This window comes from Toxotes jaculatrix, chromosome 23 (assembly GCF_017976425.1).
Source record: "Toxotes jaculatrix isolate fToxJac2 chromosome 23, fToxJac2.pri, whole genome shotgun sequence".
NCBI classification, from domain to species: Eukaryota; Metazoa; Chordata; class Actinopteri; family Toxotidae; genus Toxotes; species Toxotes jaculatrix.
Genome location: NC_054416.1, coordinates 7,130,969 through 7,148,307, shown reverse-complemented (window position 1 = coordinate 7,148,307; position 17,339 = coordinate 7,130,969). Strand labels below are relative to the sequence as shown.

Genomic DNA, 17,339 nt, shown 5'->3' with positions numbered 1-17,339 from the left:
TTATGAGCCTTGACACACTTCACAAACTGCGCACTGGCCATGAGCCATAATCAGAATTCAGCAGCAACACCATCCATTTAACACAGCAGAGACGTAACACAACAAATACAAATTAGTCCAAATGGTACGAGCAAGTATTAGCAATGTCACTGCCACAGTAGTCACAGTTCCAGCTTCACACTTTCACTGACAGGCCACACATGTTAATGCTGTTTCTCCTTCTCTCCCCCCCTTTTCTCTTTCTCACACGGTTGTCCTTTAGGATGCTGGAGCAGGTGTGATAAATGCTGCCGTTTAAATCAAAGCACTCCCCTCTCCCCCCTCACCCCCTCTAGGGAGAAGGAGGATGCCTCCATGCAGATTGATATCAGGAGGCCCAGCCATATCCTGCAAGGGCTGACTGATGGTCTGTCTGGATAAAAAATGAACTTTATTCCCAGCGTGCGAGCTATGATTCATGTACCTCCCCTCCCCCTCCTTCCCCAAAACCATTCCACATATACTCTCTGGAAACACTATAGTACATCATATAGTGCTGCACCGCCTGTCTACACCCAGAAAATACCAATGAGGTGTTTCTGTTTGTATGTGATAAAACAAGTAAAAAATCAAAAATCCTTCTAATCTTTCTGACAGAGGGAACGGGATCATGCCTTTCTGTTGTATTCTGTAACATCTGTTTGACAGCTTTCCATTTGGAAAACATAAATCTATATTTTAAATCTTTCCCTCAAGTCCCGTTTGGCAATGATTTTGTTCCAAACAGAGTGACCAACTCACATGAGTGGCAGACGTGTCTGACCATTGGTTCTGTTTGGTCCTTCTGCCCTTCCATACCATGATGAGTGACAGGCAGGCAGAAGCTCTGGGGTCACATTACTCACAGTTAGCATTCTGTTCTTCCTCTTTCCTGCGCTAAAAACATGGTGAAGCATTGCACTTTCCGCTCCAAAAGTGAGTGGGTAGTGTGGGAGGTGGCGGTGCAAAAAAGAACACAGCCCTGCTTTAGATTCAATTTAATTTGCCATCTGAAAGCAAAGCTATATGTGCAGAGAAAGATAATTGCTAATAAATTATCTTTAACATCTCACTTCAACTGCCAGAAGAAGACAAGCTGAGCCTAATGGCATTATATCTCAAAGGAGTCAAAATGTTTTGACACTGTGTTTTTCCGTGGTCATTTAGGCCTTTATATTGTCTGTTCGCAAAACAAGTCATTAGCCTATGTGCCCGCTACTACCAAAACAGTACTGCAATTGAGTCCTCCTCTTTGGGGAGGAGTTGCAGCAAATCATAAAAGCTTTTTTTTTCTTTTTTTTTTCAGAAGAGGTGTCAGTGTCGATGGAATAGCGTTTCTATAATTGCACCCTATAAAAGTGTCGGATGGCTGCCTGTTAAGGCTAATGAGAGAGTGGAAAAGGACAGTGAGGCGACATCCCGTAATTATCACCTCAAATCTAAAATTCAAAGAAGACAAAAAGTGAAAAACAAGGAAAACATCAGTATGATATAAGTTTTTTGTTTCCCTTCGTCTGTTTGATGGAGATGTTACCATGACAAGAAGGTGGGAAAAGGTGATGATGTGATTACAGAAGAAAAGCTCAGCAGCTAAATGACAACCGTTGTTTCAACCTCAGCCAGTAGAAGAATAAGAAGAAAAAAAATTTACATATTTGACCAAGAAAGTTACTGTTAGGGTGTAGGTAGTATTTTTGCCGACCCCTTTGAGCAATTTCGACTCCAATTCCAATCAGAGTACCAACATATTTTGTGACATCTAAAGGTGCATCTCAATGAGTACAAAAAGCAGCATCTTTCTCTGCACATAGTGTCGGCATTTGGTTATACACCAACGTCCTGCAGTCGGCACAGCCAGTCCCAAGGGGATGGTAAAAGGCCAGAGCGTAATCCTTCAGATGAAACTGAAACCCTCTGAGGCTGAGGAAATGTAACCCCAGAAACTCGCCCCCTGTTTGTCATTGATCAAAAGGTATTAAAACTATAATAGGGATCAGTTAGCGATTGATTAAAGGTCATACAAAGCCGAACAGAGACTGAATAACAATAAAAACAAATAAATAAATAAATAAAAAATCAATACCACAAATACTGGTTTTAAGGTAACTTCACACGAGCACTGTAACAATGGTTCAAGAGCTTTCATCTAAGTGCAGTGTCGGTCCATTCATGAAATGAAGAGTACTGTCGTATGGATTTATCAAACTGGTATATATATAAGAAATGAAGAACCTTGAGTTTCAGTCTGCTCATTCAGCCTTTCTGGTCTAATTCTGCTGTCATTTCAGACCCTGCTCACCACTGTTCCCCATCCCCTCTTCATTTCCCTTGTATTTATACTGGTTTATTTCCACTGGCTCTCTTCTAGATTGTCTTTGTGTTATGTGCCTTAACATTCAAGTGCTCTATACTTTGCCTGCCTGTTTTGACCCTGACTGTGATTTTAACCTTGCCTTAGTGTTTTTTTTTTTCCTTTCTTCAGTCTGATACTGTACTTTGTTTGCCTGCTCAGATTTTTGTATCCTTGTTTTTTTCCCTAAGTAAAGATTTTTAACTTTCACATCTGTCTCCAGGGTTGTCCTCTTGGGTCCCTTTTCTCAGAATTGTCCCTCAAACTGTGAACATTAAGTCGCTAATATCTAGTCCTGTGTTCTGCATTTTCATTGCTATACTCTGGCTGATCTTTGTTTGAGATTTTATCTGTGGTGACAAAAGAGGAGGTGGCTGAGGTACTTACCCTAATGAGACAGTTGTTCCTGCAGTGTTCTTCTGTGTGACTTCATTGAATGGGCACAGGGTATAAGTATACCTGCAGAGGGAAAAAGAAAACATAATACCAACATTGAATTATTGGCTGATTTATCACAACTGTTGAACTGAATTGTTGTAATTGTTGTATTTTTCAGAAACACATAACATTTCAACCTCAGCACATATCTTGATCTTATTAATTACTAAATTTAAGGGATCCTTGCCTAAAATTTTATGTATATTTATAGTAAAGCTGCTCTATGTAATATTTTTAAATTATTAATACAACAAAAGGCTAAATGTAAAGTGAAATGTGACCCTCAGCTCTACGGAATTCTTTAATGTGTGAATGCTGTAAAAGTCAAGTAACAAAGCAATGTTTTACTAAGCAGAATTACTGAACACTGAGTCTGTCTAGGCTCAGCAGCTACCTACTGGGACAGAAGATTGACAAAGAGCTACCAGTCACCCTGCCACCCACAGCTCCACCACCAAGGCAAAGAGGAGTATAGAGGAGTTAGCGATTAGCAGAGACCATCACTAATGTACTTGCTGGGGATAGTGCTGGAGTAGAGGCACGATCACTAGCTCCAGTAACAAACTGATCAAAGACCTTGATGGTGAAACCGACAAGGGGGAACAGCCAGCCAGGCTTTTTTTTCCTTGACATTTGAACCATTACACTGACTGTTATAAAAGAGCAGAGGATGCCCAGACAACCACAACGAGAGAGAGAGAGAGAGAGAGAGAGAGAGAGAGAGAGAGAGAGAGAGACAGAGAGACAGAGAGAATGAGGAAGTGCCGGGTGGAGGGAAAAAAAATGGCTGTAGCGTAAGTAGATGTGGGCTGGGAAGCGCGGGGGGGGGGGGGGGGGGGGGGGGGGGGGATCAAAAGCTGTATGAGAGAAAAGCAAGATGAAAGAAAAGAAAATGATGAACATCAGAGGAAGAAGAAGAGTGGGAGAGAGGTAAGTGATTGGCTGTCGAGTTCTTTTGCTCATGCGCTTGTTTGCGGATTGTATTAAATGCCTCTCATCTCGGAGACTATCATTCAGGCATTTATCCGTCCATGTCTACTGTATGTTTCGGTGGGGATGCCCCTTCCCCCATCCGCCAGATATAAGAGCAAGGAAAAAAATAACAGAAACAGAAGCATCTTGTTTGACTGCAGAGTAAGCAGCACAGCTCAGAGTAGAATTAAATGTGTCTCACCATGACTAAGCCTGTTGAGAATCCATTGCCCCTCTGAGGAACTTGACATTGTGAGGCAGGGGTCCCACTGGGCTGCCTTCTTATTTATTTGTATTCTACTACTTTATTCTCAAACTACATAGGTTTTAGATATTCTACCAGCAACATGTATGTGTCAGTCGGTTGGTCCAGACTAAAATATATCAGTTCCTATTGAATATATTGCCATGAAATTTTGTACATTCATGTCCCTCTCAGGATGAACTGTAAAAACTTTAGTGATCCTCCAACCTTTCATCTGTCCCCACCATCAAACACTGTGCCTAAGTACAGCTTCACTGAGCCGCTAGCATGGCTGTAGACTCTCAGTCTTGTTCCTCCCTTCAGGTTACAAGAAGAGCTAAGAATTGGTTAAAGGTTTCTTCATGGCTGGCCTTGACCTCATCAAGGACACTCAACACCCTCTACAACATCATATGACAAGTTAGCAGGACGCCCACACCTGAAGTACCTGAAAGAACTTACATAATTGCTGCATGGTGTCAGAAACTGAAACTCATTGGTGCTTTGGTTTAAATTTCTCATCCGGAAACCCTAAAAGCACAATTAAATGCCAAATAAATCTATGTTATATTAGGCAAACAACCTCCCATACTGAAAAAAATGAAAAATAAAATAAATGAAATCAGAATTCCCTCTTGACACTTGCTTTATTGTTCCTTATACAAGTCACTAGATTCATTAAGTTTGTAAAGCAGGTGTCTCAGCAACAACAAACATCCTCATCTGAGCCCAGAAACAGATGGCACCTGATCGACAGAGGTATACTGAGCGGAGGAAGGGGGGGGAAGAAAAGGGGTAACACAGTGAAAAAGCAATCAACTGAGTCCCATAAGGGAGTACCCCTGTATGTCTGTACCTTTCTCCCCCTCTCTATCACCCTCAAGGCAAAGCCATTCATCCCTGCCCACTTTTGCTGACACGCCAGCACTGCACACACACACACACACACACATAAAAAAAAGCTAAGCTATTTGTGTGCGGGGGCACTGTGGACTGACCTTGGGTGCTCGCCTCCATGTGGCAGCTTGTGAGAAAACAAAAGCAGGCAAGGCAACACAGAAAATGTGTCGCTGGGTAAAAAAAAAAAAAAAAGTTGGGAGAGATTAGAAATGCCAAGCCCAACATGAGTAAGGAGGTGCAGGTTGATTAGCTGTCTGTCTACGAGACAGACACTTCACATTCTGCCGCCTGCATTACATAAATGGGACGCAGCAGAAAGGTCAAGCAAGTACATTTACACAAACTGTCCCTAGCTATCCTTAGCAAATGAGCACAGTGTGACACGAAGGAGGAAATATCCGCTGAGATGGACGGGTGGTAACAAAGGCTTTGAGGAGAAGAGACTGACAGTGATGGAAATGTAAGGCTAAGAAACAGCCAGGAGAACAGAGACAAAGTCAGAGGAAAGGGGACGACAGAAGGATAAAAAGAAATAAAAGTGTGCAAAAGAGAGTGGGAGGGAATCAGAGCGAGCTGGTAGTGACGCTGTACATATGAATCACCAACTGATCAGGCCGCAAATATGACAGACGATGACGTGCGGCAAGGGGGACGCTGGGCGGAGGATACAAAGAGTAAGAAAGAAAGAGACAAGAAGATAAAACCTGCTGGGCCACTGATTAAACCTTTGACAATAATTAGAAGGCTATGGTGAGCAGAAGACCAAAAATTACTACAGTGATCCTCCCATTCAGGCCCTGAACTCCACACTGTGTCTCCCTCTGTCCCCCACTTTCAATCTGTCACCGTTGTCCGACAATGCAGCTCTGACAATAGCCATAATAAGTTGGCACCACTGTGTCAATCTTTGGCAGGTGTTCGGGAGCCGGAAGGTACACAGTTAGAGAATAAATATCTTAGATGCAACCATTTAGCCCCTCAGGCAGTATCTGGTGCTTCACTGGATCAGACTGGAGGCTTAGTTCACTCATAAACCTGCAGATTTCTGGAGCAAAACCAGTACCATGTCAAAATCTTTGAAATTTAAATGAATGAAATTAAGGATAATACGCAAACATAAACCCCATCCCAGTCTTCCATCCCAGTTTGCTAGTACAGAGATATTACGCAGAGTGGTAACAATTTCTAGTATTAATAAGCAGCATATGAACACATAGTAATGGCTTATAACCCAAACATAATGTTACCAGCTGAAAATAGATATGTGGACTCCTTAAATGATTATTAATGTATTTGCGAACAACTATATCTCATCTTGTGATGCGTACTGCAATACATAATGCTTCAACTAGTGTAAAAATATAATAAGAAACACTTTATTTCTCCTCCAAATACACTGTATTTTCTCATTAAAAACTATTTATTAAAAGTATACATGCATCTCATAAATGCTAAATGGGAAGGTTAAAATAAAGTGTTACCAGGGCTTTGTTCACCTATTAAAGGATAATTCTGGATAATTTATTTTTGGCGACATCTTCACATTCCCAGATCTCAGTTAAGTCGCTGATTACAGTTATTACAGATAAGAATGATCACTAACACATTGTTATAAACCAGAATTATCCTCCCCCTAACAATCCATTGTTAATTACAGTCCTGGCACAGTCACCTAACTAATGTTCACTGGGGCTATGTAGGGGAAGAAAAAAAAAAGATAAGCATATTTATTCCTAAGTCCACTGAGATCGAGTCAAGAGAGGGAGAAGGAGAGAGGGAGACAGCAATTAAGCCCTTCTCCCTCTAGACTGCTATGTGAGGGCGTGGGTGGAGTTCACTGAGGGTGACACTGCAAACTGCAGCAACGTCAACACTAGATAATTGGTTTACAGGTAACAGTGTGCACACTCTGCTGGCATGCCAGAGGTCAGAGGTGACTCAGCGATATACAGTGACGTGGTTAATTGTTTAGTAGCAAACTTTATGGAAAACCAACACTTCATCTTGATAGCGCAGAGCAACCCTCAGGTCACACATTTATCAGCGGAATGTGTTTCAACACTTGTGTCAACATTGCATAACAGGTTACAGCTCTATTTATTTATTCAGTCATCTTCATGTTGTTCAGGATATTTTACAATTTACATTATTTTACCATCGTTAAATAAGAAAGCAAATTTCTACGCTGTGGTTTTTTTGCATACATGTATTAATATGTGAAATAAGGTCATGTTTAGGCTGAAAATACTGAAGTCAAACAAGGTAATGACTTGTTCTGTTCTATTCTAAAAAGGATTTTGAGTTATTGTTAGAAAGATGCAGCTGAAATACTCCATGGAAAAACGGTGTTATAAACTCCAAAACATACAAGCTTACAAGCTTCTCTTTCTGCTGAGCTATGAGTAATTGTGGGAGATAAAAATAATAGAAAAATTAATTGCTTTAGGACCTTTCTCATGCAATGCACAAGGTGTTTACAATTAAAAGCTAATAACAGTCACATTTACAGAAAAACAAAGGAAAATTGAACAGCAGCGGCAATAATAAGCAAATAACATCTGCCTAATTTGAATAGAAAATAAATTAAATTCATGTACTGATCATTTGGGGGTGTAGGGGGGATCCGTCTGGTTCTTTTGTCTCTGTTGTTCTGTGTAAAACAGCACTGTGTATGAACTGAAGAGAGTGACTGTCATTGTCAAACAAATCTCCAGTCAAATTCAGGACAGATCACTTGAAATTTTCAGTTACACGCACATTAACTTAAAGAAGTAGCTTGACATTTTGGGAACACTGCTTTTCTTTGCTAAGATGATTGACTCCAATCTCCTGTCTAAAAGATAAATACAAAGCTACAGCCAGCAGCAAAGTAGCTTAGCACAAAGACTGGAAACAGGGGGAAACAGCTAGCCTAGTCCAGCAGCCAGGATATCGCCGTACCTGGCCAAGAAATAGTCCCGCACATATTAGCTTCATATTTAGCACAGAGAAATAAAATTTGTATCAATCTTCATATCAAACTAGAAAATTACTAAGTGTATTTCTCAAACTGAAATACAAAACTGTTCCTTCCAGAGGATTTGGCAAACATGAGGACTAACATACTTATTAAGTGTGAAGACACAGTAGCCCCAAGGTAACTAGAGGCTTTTCTGACAATCAGGTTCACTCACTCTAAATAGTCTAAGCAGTTGTGAATCTAATTTCCCAAATCTCATTCACATTATTGACTTTTGATATCACACATTTTGTTAGGTGGAGACACCTGATATGTGCTTTATTTTCTTCCCAAAACCAGAATCAGTAGTGAATCATCGAACCTGCTTGTAAAGGCAGCAGGGTTGTCTAGCGCCTGTCTGTCCTTTAATCAGCAGATCCAGGTTTAAGCCCCTGTGTCAACAAGTCTACACCTTGCTGAAGTGTCAGTTACAGCTGTGATTGCACCCTTGTTACAGGTTACAGCTGGTCATAATACAACAACACCAATTGTGCAAGTGTCTCAATGCCGCGTCTAAAAGTACATACTGACCCACCAAACAGACAGCAAAAGAAAACAAACACCTATTCTGAATTCCAGCCCTTATAGAAAAACCTGCATTGCACACTCTGTACCTTCTTTTAACACACTGGATAATAAAATGGGCACCTGGAAAAGGGCAATCCCTGGACTAAACTCAGATAAGTGCTGATGAGGTGAGTTTTTTCTGTTTGAGTCTAACTTGCAAAAATGCAGAGCCAGTAATGCTACAACATATTTTACTGCGCTTGTTTGTGTCTGTTTCTCTTCTGATTATTCTGCCGTTTCACTGGTTTAATGTTGTAGCATAGAGTTCCCATTGAACAGAGACACACACACACACCCTAACCCTAACCCCTACAACAGAAACCCGCAATAGAATACATGACAACACTAAAACTTTGATGCACAACACGATCACCATACTACAAGACCACTACACAAACATAATCAGCACCATAGACACATCATCCTACAATTCCATAGCCCTAGACATAGCCACCGGTTGGGCTAGGAAACGTTATGGATCAAGACTTTCTTTCCCCCCCTACCCATGTGTACACACACACACACACACACACACACACACACACACACATATATATATATATATATATATATATATATATATATATATATATATATATATATATACATATATACATATATACATGTACACACACACATATATATATATATATATATATATGTGTGTGTGTATGTGTGCATTCACACAGCAGAGACATCTTTCTCAAATAAATTATCCAGGAAAAAAAATAATAGCACAGAGCAAAAGAGCCTCTCTCCCTCAAAAGACGCCTCCATTTATATGAATAAATGGGAAACAAAACAAGCCAAACTTGAAGCCAATTTAGTTTTTAGAGCCGTCACTAAGGGCAATGAGGCAAATAGCCTCTGGCAGATCATTTAAAGCTGCATTCTCCCTGCCATCTCTCAAGATGTTACATTATTATTGCTGCTATTTTCTTCTCCAAATAGGTGATGGTTGAAGCATGTGGAAGATATGATAGGAACTAAGGGACAACAGCTGGTCTCTACGGGTCTTTAAAATTTCTGAAAATGCACTGAATTGAATGGAATCATAGCGCTTTAAAAATAAAATCCCATGTACATATATACTAATGTATATGTTAAGTCTTTCATATTATTGCAATCTGATGCAACTATACAGTAATATTAGATCATACTGCCATGTTAATACTTACAGAATGTAAAGGAGGCTACGTAGGTGTGGAGCAAGTTGGCTGAAAATAATATTTTACACTTCTCCTCCTCTAAGATGTAAAAAAAAAAAAAGACTCAACACTAAAAAGTGTTAGGAAATCTACTTCAACATAACTTAAGGTGATAATTAGAGTTCCCACATTAAAAGTGAAAAAGGAGAACTGAGCCAACAATCAGAGGCTTTGAGACTTGGAGAATGACTGTGAAACATCTGTTCACAAGACACTCCAGTTCACTTTTAAAGTCCCTATTTTGCACAATAAGGGCAGTGTTTAAGAGACGCACCAAAAAAACAACGGGGCACAAGCCTCTGAGCCATCTCCACCACAAGTGAAATAGTGAATACAAGTTAACTTCATCCTCTGAGTAAAATCATGACATGTGGCTAAAAGGTTAAGAGTATTTTGTCAAACTATATGTTTATGTACCAACGTTATTTCTGCTGAGGCAGATGTAATTACAGTACTCAATGGCTATTACCCAGCGCCTGCAATAAGATCAGTATCAATACCAATACACAGTCAAATCTAGAATGGAATCAGCACATCATTAGTAAATATGCATTAGTTAAACATATACAAGCTATTTCAACAATGAGTAGATGTGACAGAAGTGTTCTGCAGCCAGACTCAGAGAGATCAAAGGTTTATGCAGGTTTTGTTAATTCATACATGCATCATCCTTTGTGGTGTAAAGGTGATGAGATAACACCATTATGACTACTATTTTTATTCCTAAGCATGACTTTGTAATAGGATGTAAATGTTCCATTTGAAAATTACTCCCTTTCAAATGTCAGATGGTGAGATGAAGCTATGGGAAGCTGTCTTATTTTCTGTCTCTGCGTGTTGAACGTTTGAACAACACAGCAGACATGTCTCTCTCAGGGTGAGAAGTTAAGATGTGGTTGCTCTTGCTGTTAAATATCCCTCTCAATTATAGGTGTTTTGCTGTAGTTAACTGATGGGAGTCATCTATTTCAATAATTTGCTCCAATTTACACCACACAATCGCCACTCCTGAGATTACAGATAAAAAAGGACAAACACTAAAAGTATCAACCCCATTTCAGGGCAGAAAATTCTCAGGGTAACAGGTTAGTAGATCAGAATCATCACAGCTATGCTAATGTAACCAGAAACTCTTCAGTAAATACAAATATCTAACGTCTTACAGGGTACAGAATAAAGTGTGCTGTGCTATATGGCTGTACTGTAAGTACTGTTATAAAAACTCCATTCAATTGCACGCAACTGTTAAAAACAAGAGCATACAAGTCTACTTTAGCTGAACTGCACATGGAACACAAGGTGAACGCCACTTTCCAGAAAATGAAACCTCTGACTCAGAACTTTATCTGTGGGCTATAGGTTAAAAGTCATGTCAAATATTGCAAAAGGTACACGATTCAAGTAAAACTACTCATTATAATGAATCCTCTGAAAGAAAAAAAAAATTGATGTACGATAGTAATTATGATTTCACTAATGCTTTTACAGTTGCTGACTTGGATCGTGTTAGTTTTTATATGACAAGATAAACTCTGTTGAGCTCGCTGGGAGGTTCAGGTTGTCACAGCAGGAACTGTAACTGAGACACAGCAGGAAAAGAAATATAATATAAACATTGCATAACACTGGGATTCTATATACACCAAGACACTTTGCCATCTCTATGCTTAATTCTCTCCTGGGTCTCTCTCTTAAACCTATGGATGGATATGTTTTTAAATCTTTGCACCAGTTTCCAGCCCTGCACTAAATTCATCCACCGCAGCCGCCTTCTGGCGACTCTTCAGCCGTTAATTAAGACTGCGCTTCATTCATTTAAAAAATACGCAGACTCCGAACATAATCCAGCCACTGATTATATTTCCTACAAAACGTATTTGCGGTTACATTTTAGTCGTATATAAACATAATTTCTAGGAAATGGGGCTGGGCTTAGGCCAATCCTCCTGCCTGCACAAATACTGTATATTTACAGATTAGATCCGTTGTCAGGCAATAATCTCATTCTTCAGTCTGAGAGTTAATCAAGAATAGTTAATCAGAATAAGATAACTGGCAAATAGAAAGATGCAGTAGTCATGTCAGTAAATTTACAATGACACTGTCAAACTTCAAACTAACTTTTCTCCAATTGCATCATATAATGTTCTCATGATATATCTAACGTAATTCATACTTTTTCTTGCAGTGAACAACAAATTTGTTATTTTTAAGGATACAGTTCTCCAAATTAAGGGAAAGACCGGTTATGTTTTGCAGGTTGGTAGGGCTGTCAAAAGCATCTATATTTTGCACACTGACAGCTGGATATCCACAGTAATACCACACATGGTGACACTAGGATATTTACAAGTCTTAGCACTCATTGGATATTTTGTTTGTGCCTCTGTGAAACTCACAGGAAGTACTGTACTGTGTAGTTACGAGAGTGCAGAGAGACAGTTTACTGCACACAAACTAAAAGCCTAAATATGAAAACTTTTTGTGCAAGCTGGCACAGGTACCTGCCGGCACGGCCAAGCTGACCCAGGCACACGTAACACAGGCAGGCTCCACTGCTGGTTCATGGTTTCCTTCATGCAGAGGAAATTAAGCAGAATTGGAGCTCATGCTAGCTGCCTGGTTAGCTCAGTTGGTAGAGCATGAGACTCAATCTCTCTGGGTCGTAGGTTCGAACCCCACTCTGGGCGGCACCACCTCCCATGGGCTCACCATGTGTGGAGGTGCCATAGGACTTCAGTGCATTGTGGGCTGGGTGGCAGTCACCCCCCCCCCCCCCCCCCCCCCCCCCCCCCCCACCCAACCTGGGCCTGGACATGATGATGCCGCTCATGTTTTGGTGGCTAGGTTCGGTGTTTTGGAAGGTAATGTGCTCTATGACTAAAGCGCTATTCCTATGCAACAGCAAGCAACTGAAATTTTAACTTGAGCTGCTATGGTACTAAAAAAGTAGGACAATAATAACAACAATAAGGATGATTAACTTGGCTCCAAGTCACCTCATTCTGACTTAGACACAGGAAGTCCCGGTGTGCTCTGACAAGCTGGGATAAACAAGATATGAAAAAACTGTTTCAGCACAATCCAGTTCTCTGGCCATGAAGTTGCACTTCAGTGCATTGTGGGCTGGGTGGCAGTCACCCCCCCACCACCCCCCCCCCCACCCAACCTGGGCCTGGACATGATGATGCCGCTCATGTTTTGGTGGCTAGGTTCGGTGTTTTGGAAGGTAATGTGCTCTATGACTAAAGCGCTATTCCTATGCAACAGCAAGCAACTGAAATTTTAACTTGAGCTGCTATGGTACTAAAAAAGTAGGACAATAATAACAACAATAAGGATGATTAACTTGGCTCCAAGTCACCTCATTCTGACTTAGACACAGGAAGTCCCGGTGTGCTCTGACAAGCTGGGATAAACAAGATATGAAAAAACTGTTTCAGCACAATCCAGTTCTCTGGCCATGAAGTTGCCAGGATAACAAAGACTGATGAGATGTTATGATTTTATGACCCCACCAGATACACATGCACTCACTGCCAGCCCACTGGTCTCCTGGACCAACGGAGAACTCCTGCTACTTCAGATGGCTACCCCTGCTGTGGACTGGGCAGAGTCTCCTCGAATTCAGTTGCTTACAGGAAGAGACCAGCATCTTGACAGCCAAAGGTCTTTCTGAATCACAATCGGGTGAGGGAGGCAGTGATTCAATAGGAAGATAAACTGACTGTGCTCTTCAACATGGCTTCCAGGAAACATTGGGAGGATTACATCTTTTCCAAACTTAATAGCATGCATGCAAATATATCAAGTTTTACAAATAAATACCTCACACTAGAGACGCTACACCAGTTTACAAAATGACAATAAACGGAAACTTGAAAGATGCAATAGACGTGCACAGACACAGCAGGGGTTGGGGCTTGAAATTGGAACATTTAAGATGAAAAGAATGCATTAGAATCTGGGGAGTGTGGAGTGTATCAGACAGACCAGATCTAATGGAAAAAAACATACGGGGTGCATTATGGGAATTATAGGAAGAAAAATAAATAGCAGTAAGTAAGCAGAAAGGTTTTGGTCTTTTCATGTAATTTGCTGACAAGACAATTATCAAATATTGGCAGCTTTTATTTTCAACAGGTTAGCATTTTCTTGACACTAGATAATGCATGTCTTAAAGCACATCCTTCTGCCCCCTCTGTTATTTACAAATGACCAAACGTGACCTTTTGAAGTTAATTAATTGCATGCGAAGCTCATTAAGAGTAATGTTAAATTTCATGCTTTAATTTAACAACAGTGTCTGTGCTACATCTATCATAATTTGAAAGCTACTGGGTGTGACAAAGTGCTCATGCTCTAAGGCATGGACCTGCATAAGCAGCCACTGCAGCACAACCACTTATTTTAACAACATTCCAATTACAGTTAACCAGGCCTTCTGCCTTTCTGTGCCTTTGATAAACCAGGGCAAACAAGGTTTTCTTTTCATTTGTGCACATGCCTGCATTTGTCTGTTGTTAGCTGCTAGTCTCCTTTCCTTTTTGGAATTACATCAATTTCTAATAGCAAGAGGCCTTCGCGTTGAAGCTGGGCATAGTGACTGAGTCTTAAATTATATTAACATTAAAAGCTAATTTATTCTTTTAATAACTTTTTTTCATTTCCCAGAAAAACGGACATGGTAGATGCTCTTAATAATGTTATTCCCAGCAAGAAGTTCAGTGAAATGTTTTTATTTCTGACAAATACTTGCCGTCCACAGGCAGACAGCAAAAAAATAACTTACTGTCTAAAGATCCCAGTGGTGCTATCAACCCCTATTTGCAACTAGATATTATTCATGGCACAGCTGTTATGAAATCTACCACATATATGGCTCTTCATTTCCATGTTACTCTCACGGCAGTCAGCAGACACATCTAGGACTCCACACCACCCGCCTTGTCGTGGTTTATATCCAATTTGAAACAGCTCCCTCTAGGCTATCCTGACGGAGCCTCTTTCTTCCCTAGAAAAACCCAGTGCACTGTTGAGGCCATGTGATGTTCCGCAGACAGTTGGAAGTGTCACTTGTGCTGCGTTATCCTTCTCTCTTCTCTGTCATAGTTGAACCACAGTGGCGGGCGTGACTCACTGAAGTGCTGTACTTTCTAATGACACGAGAGCGGAGGCTGAGTCAATCTGACCTGACAGTCTTGCATAAATCACGGCCCTTCGATTTAAGTTGCTTTGAGGAGTGTCAACAAATCCACAGGAGGAATATTAGACTCTGCTGTAGGTAGGGACTCCGCCTCTGAGAACTCATTATAGGGTGTCTTCCTTCATGCTGTGCCAGGCTGTGTTGACTGAATTGCCAAGCTTATTTCTGATTCACTGGCAGAAGCCTGCGTTTTAAATTCCCGACTTGTGATAAGAGCCCACCAGCACCCCGAAGACCATTTCAGGGGAAATACATAGATTTTTAATGGGTGCATTTTTGGAGGTGAGCTTCAACTGCTTCAGTGTGATGTAATGTTTAAAAAAAAAGGGAACCCTGGGCTGGAAAGAGGTGCACGAAAGTATAGCAATAAATGACATTAAATGATAATACACCAAACCAAGCCTCCTCTCTTAGTTATTATTCATGTTGTTTATGGTCTTTAATGAGACTGATGAGAAGGCAACATGGTGAGTGCTACAACATGGTGTTTAGCTTCTAATCTTGCCGTTAATCATTCCACTTGAAAGTGTTCAGTGACAAAAGGCAGTCTCCCCTCCTTTGAAATCAAAGTAATGATATTTTTCCCTGGACAAACAAGAGAAGGCTTCAAGCCCCAGTTTGCAGAAGTGATTCACAGCACATTGAGGCAAGGCACAAGCAAGGCTGAGGAAATAACTCAACAAAGAGGTGCAGAAGAGCACCCTCCTTCGCAAAGACAAAAAAGGAGAAATCTCAGCTGACACCCTCAGATAGAAATGAAACACACTTTCAAGATTAACAAGTTTAGCCTGCAGTATATAAGAGTAAACAGGACCAAAACCACTTCCTGTGAATCTCCTAAAAAGCAGTCAGCTATTTCTATTTCCTCGCTCCATTAGGCCTGTCTTATACACCAAGCTGCTCCACACACGTCAGTCTCACCAAATGATCCTAAACTGCTTTAATTTGAAATCTTTTTTCCTGCCACACCCACCACCACGACCAGCTGAATTCCATTCATTTAAATAATGCAAAGCTATTAGATATATTAAAGACAGGCAGCGTTTCAGCTCAGGAAACTTTTATGACTCCAGGCATTTTTTCTGATATTGGCTGCCACTCAAGAAAAAAAAAAAAAAAAGAAGAGAGCAATTTAATCAAACGTGAGACATCTAAACATCAGGCAGGGTGGATGTAAGATGGTTTCAACCGATGATGAAGGAGCTGGAGAGAGAAGTGTGTGATTCTGTTGCATTATTGGAGAGGAACTGTAGCTCTGCTAGTTCACTACTCGAGGGCATGGGAGGGAGTGCTATAGAAAGCCGTTGGTTTATGTGTCTGTCAATGTCATGTCTTTTCAGGATCACAGTTCAAGGCGAACAGCAAGAATAAAGAGGGACAGGGAGGGGGACTGGTACATTGCTGAGAGGGTGCTGGTAGGTCAAAGGACCTTCAACTGAGTTGACACTAGTGGATATTGTGCTCTTCAGTGACTTGAAGGATAAAAAACAACATGGAGTGTGCCATGCCAATAGGCCAGGGAAAGAAAGGTAACAGAGCACAGTGTGGGTTTCAGTGTAAAATGCTGAGGGTGTGAGATTGAGAGGAGGCTAACTTATCAATCAATCAAGAACTTTATTTGTCCCCTGGGGGCAATTCAAGGCATGTGAACAGTTTACACACAGCACAATAATGGCATAGAATAAATAGATAGCAGGAACAAATAAATAAGCAATAGAATTAAAACTTATGATAGCAGGTTAGAGAAGGGTGGGGGTTGGGGGGGTGGGGGGGGTGGGGGGGGGTGGGGGTTGTGGGGGTTGTGGGGGTCAGGGATGGTAGGGAGTTGAGGAGCAGAACAGCTCTTGGAATGAAGGTTGTCCTTCTCCTGCATCTGGGGCAGCGGAGCCGGCGACCTGAGGGGGGCCAGACGGACACTGGGAACAAGGCATGTGAGGGGTCCAGCAAGGTCCTGTGTGCTGTCCTCAGTGTCTGCTGCTCACACACTGTTCAGTGATCTAAGTGGAAGACCAGTGATTTTAGAACAGACCCTGACTGTGCTCTGCAGACGGTTCCTGCTCTGAAGAGAGATGGAGTGCAACCAGCAGAATCAGAATGGTGCTGTTGACCCCAAAGGAGTTAAGTTTCCTCAGTAGGTACTGCCACTGCTGGCAATATTGTTGCCAGATATTTGTATTCCTCCACTATCTCTACTGGCATTAATACAGCTTGTAAGAATTTGATTAAATCTACAAGACTGTTTCTTATTATCACATCCGTGCTACAGCCATTTATGGCTGAAATGTTTTGGTTAACTTGTTTGAAAAACTACATACTGTAGTTAACAGCATTCCAGGTTTCCAGCTGAACTGCAGCTGAAATGCTGTAAAAGGGGTTAGACTTAATGCTTTGCCTTAGACATAATGCTGTTTCTGCTGTAGATAGTTAGCAAGTTAGCT

General features: G+C 41.0%; 1 protein-coding gene across 1 annotated transcript in view; it reads right to left on the bottom strand.

Annotated features, from left to right (window-relative positions):
- The window catches only part of LOC121177536 (glucosidase 2 subunit beta-like), a 107,495-nt gene that overhangs the window by 14,629 nt on the left and 75,527 nt on the right, over positions 1–17,339 (bottom strand). Inside the window, exon 13 of the mRNA XM_041031866.1 lies at positions 2,756–2,827. Coding sequence (XP_040887800.1) covers positions 2,756–2,827 — 72 coding nt within the window. The remainder of the gene's footprint in view (positions 1–2,755; positions 2,828–17,339) is intronic.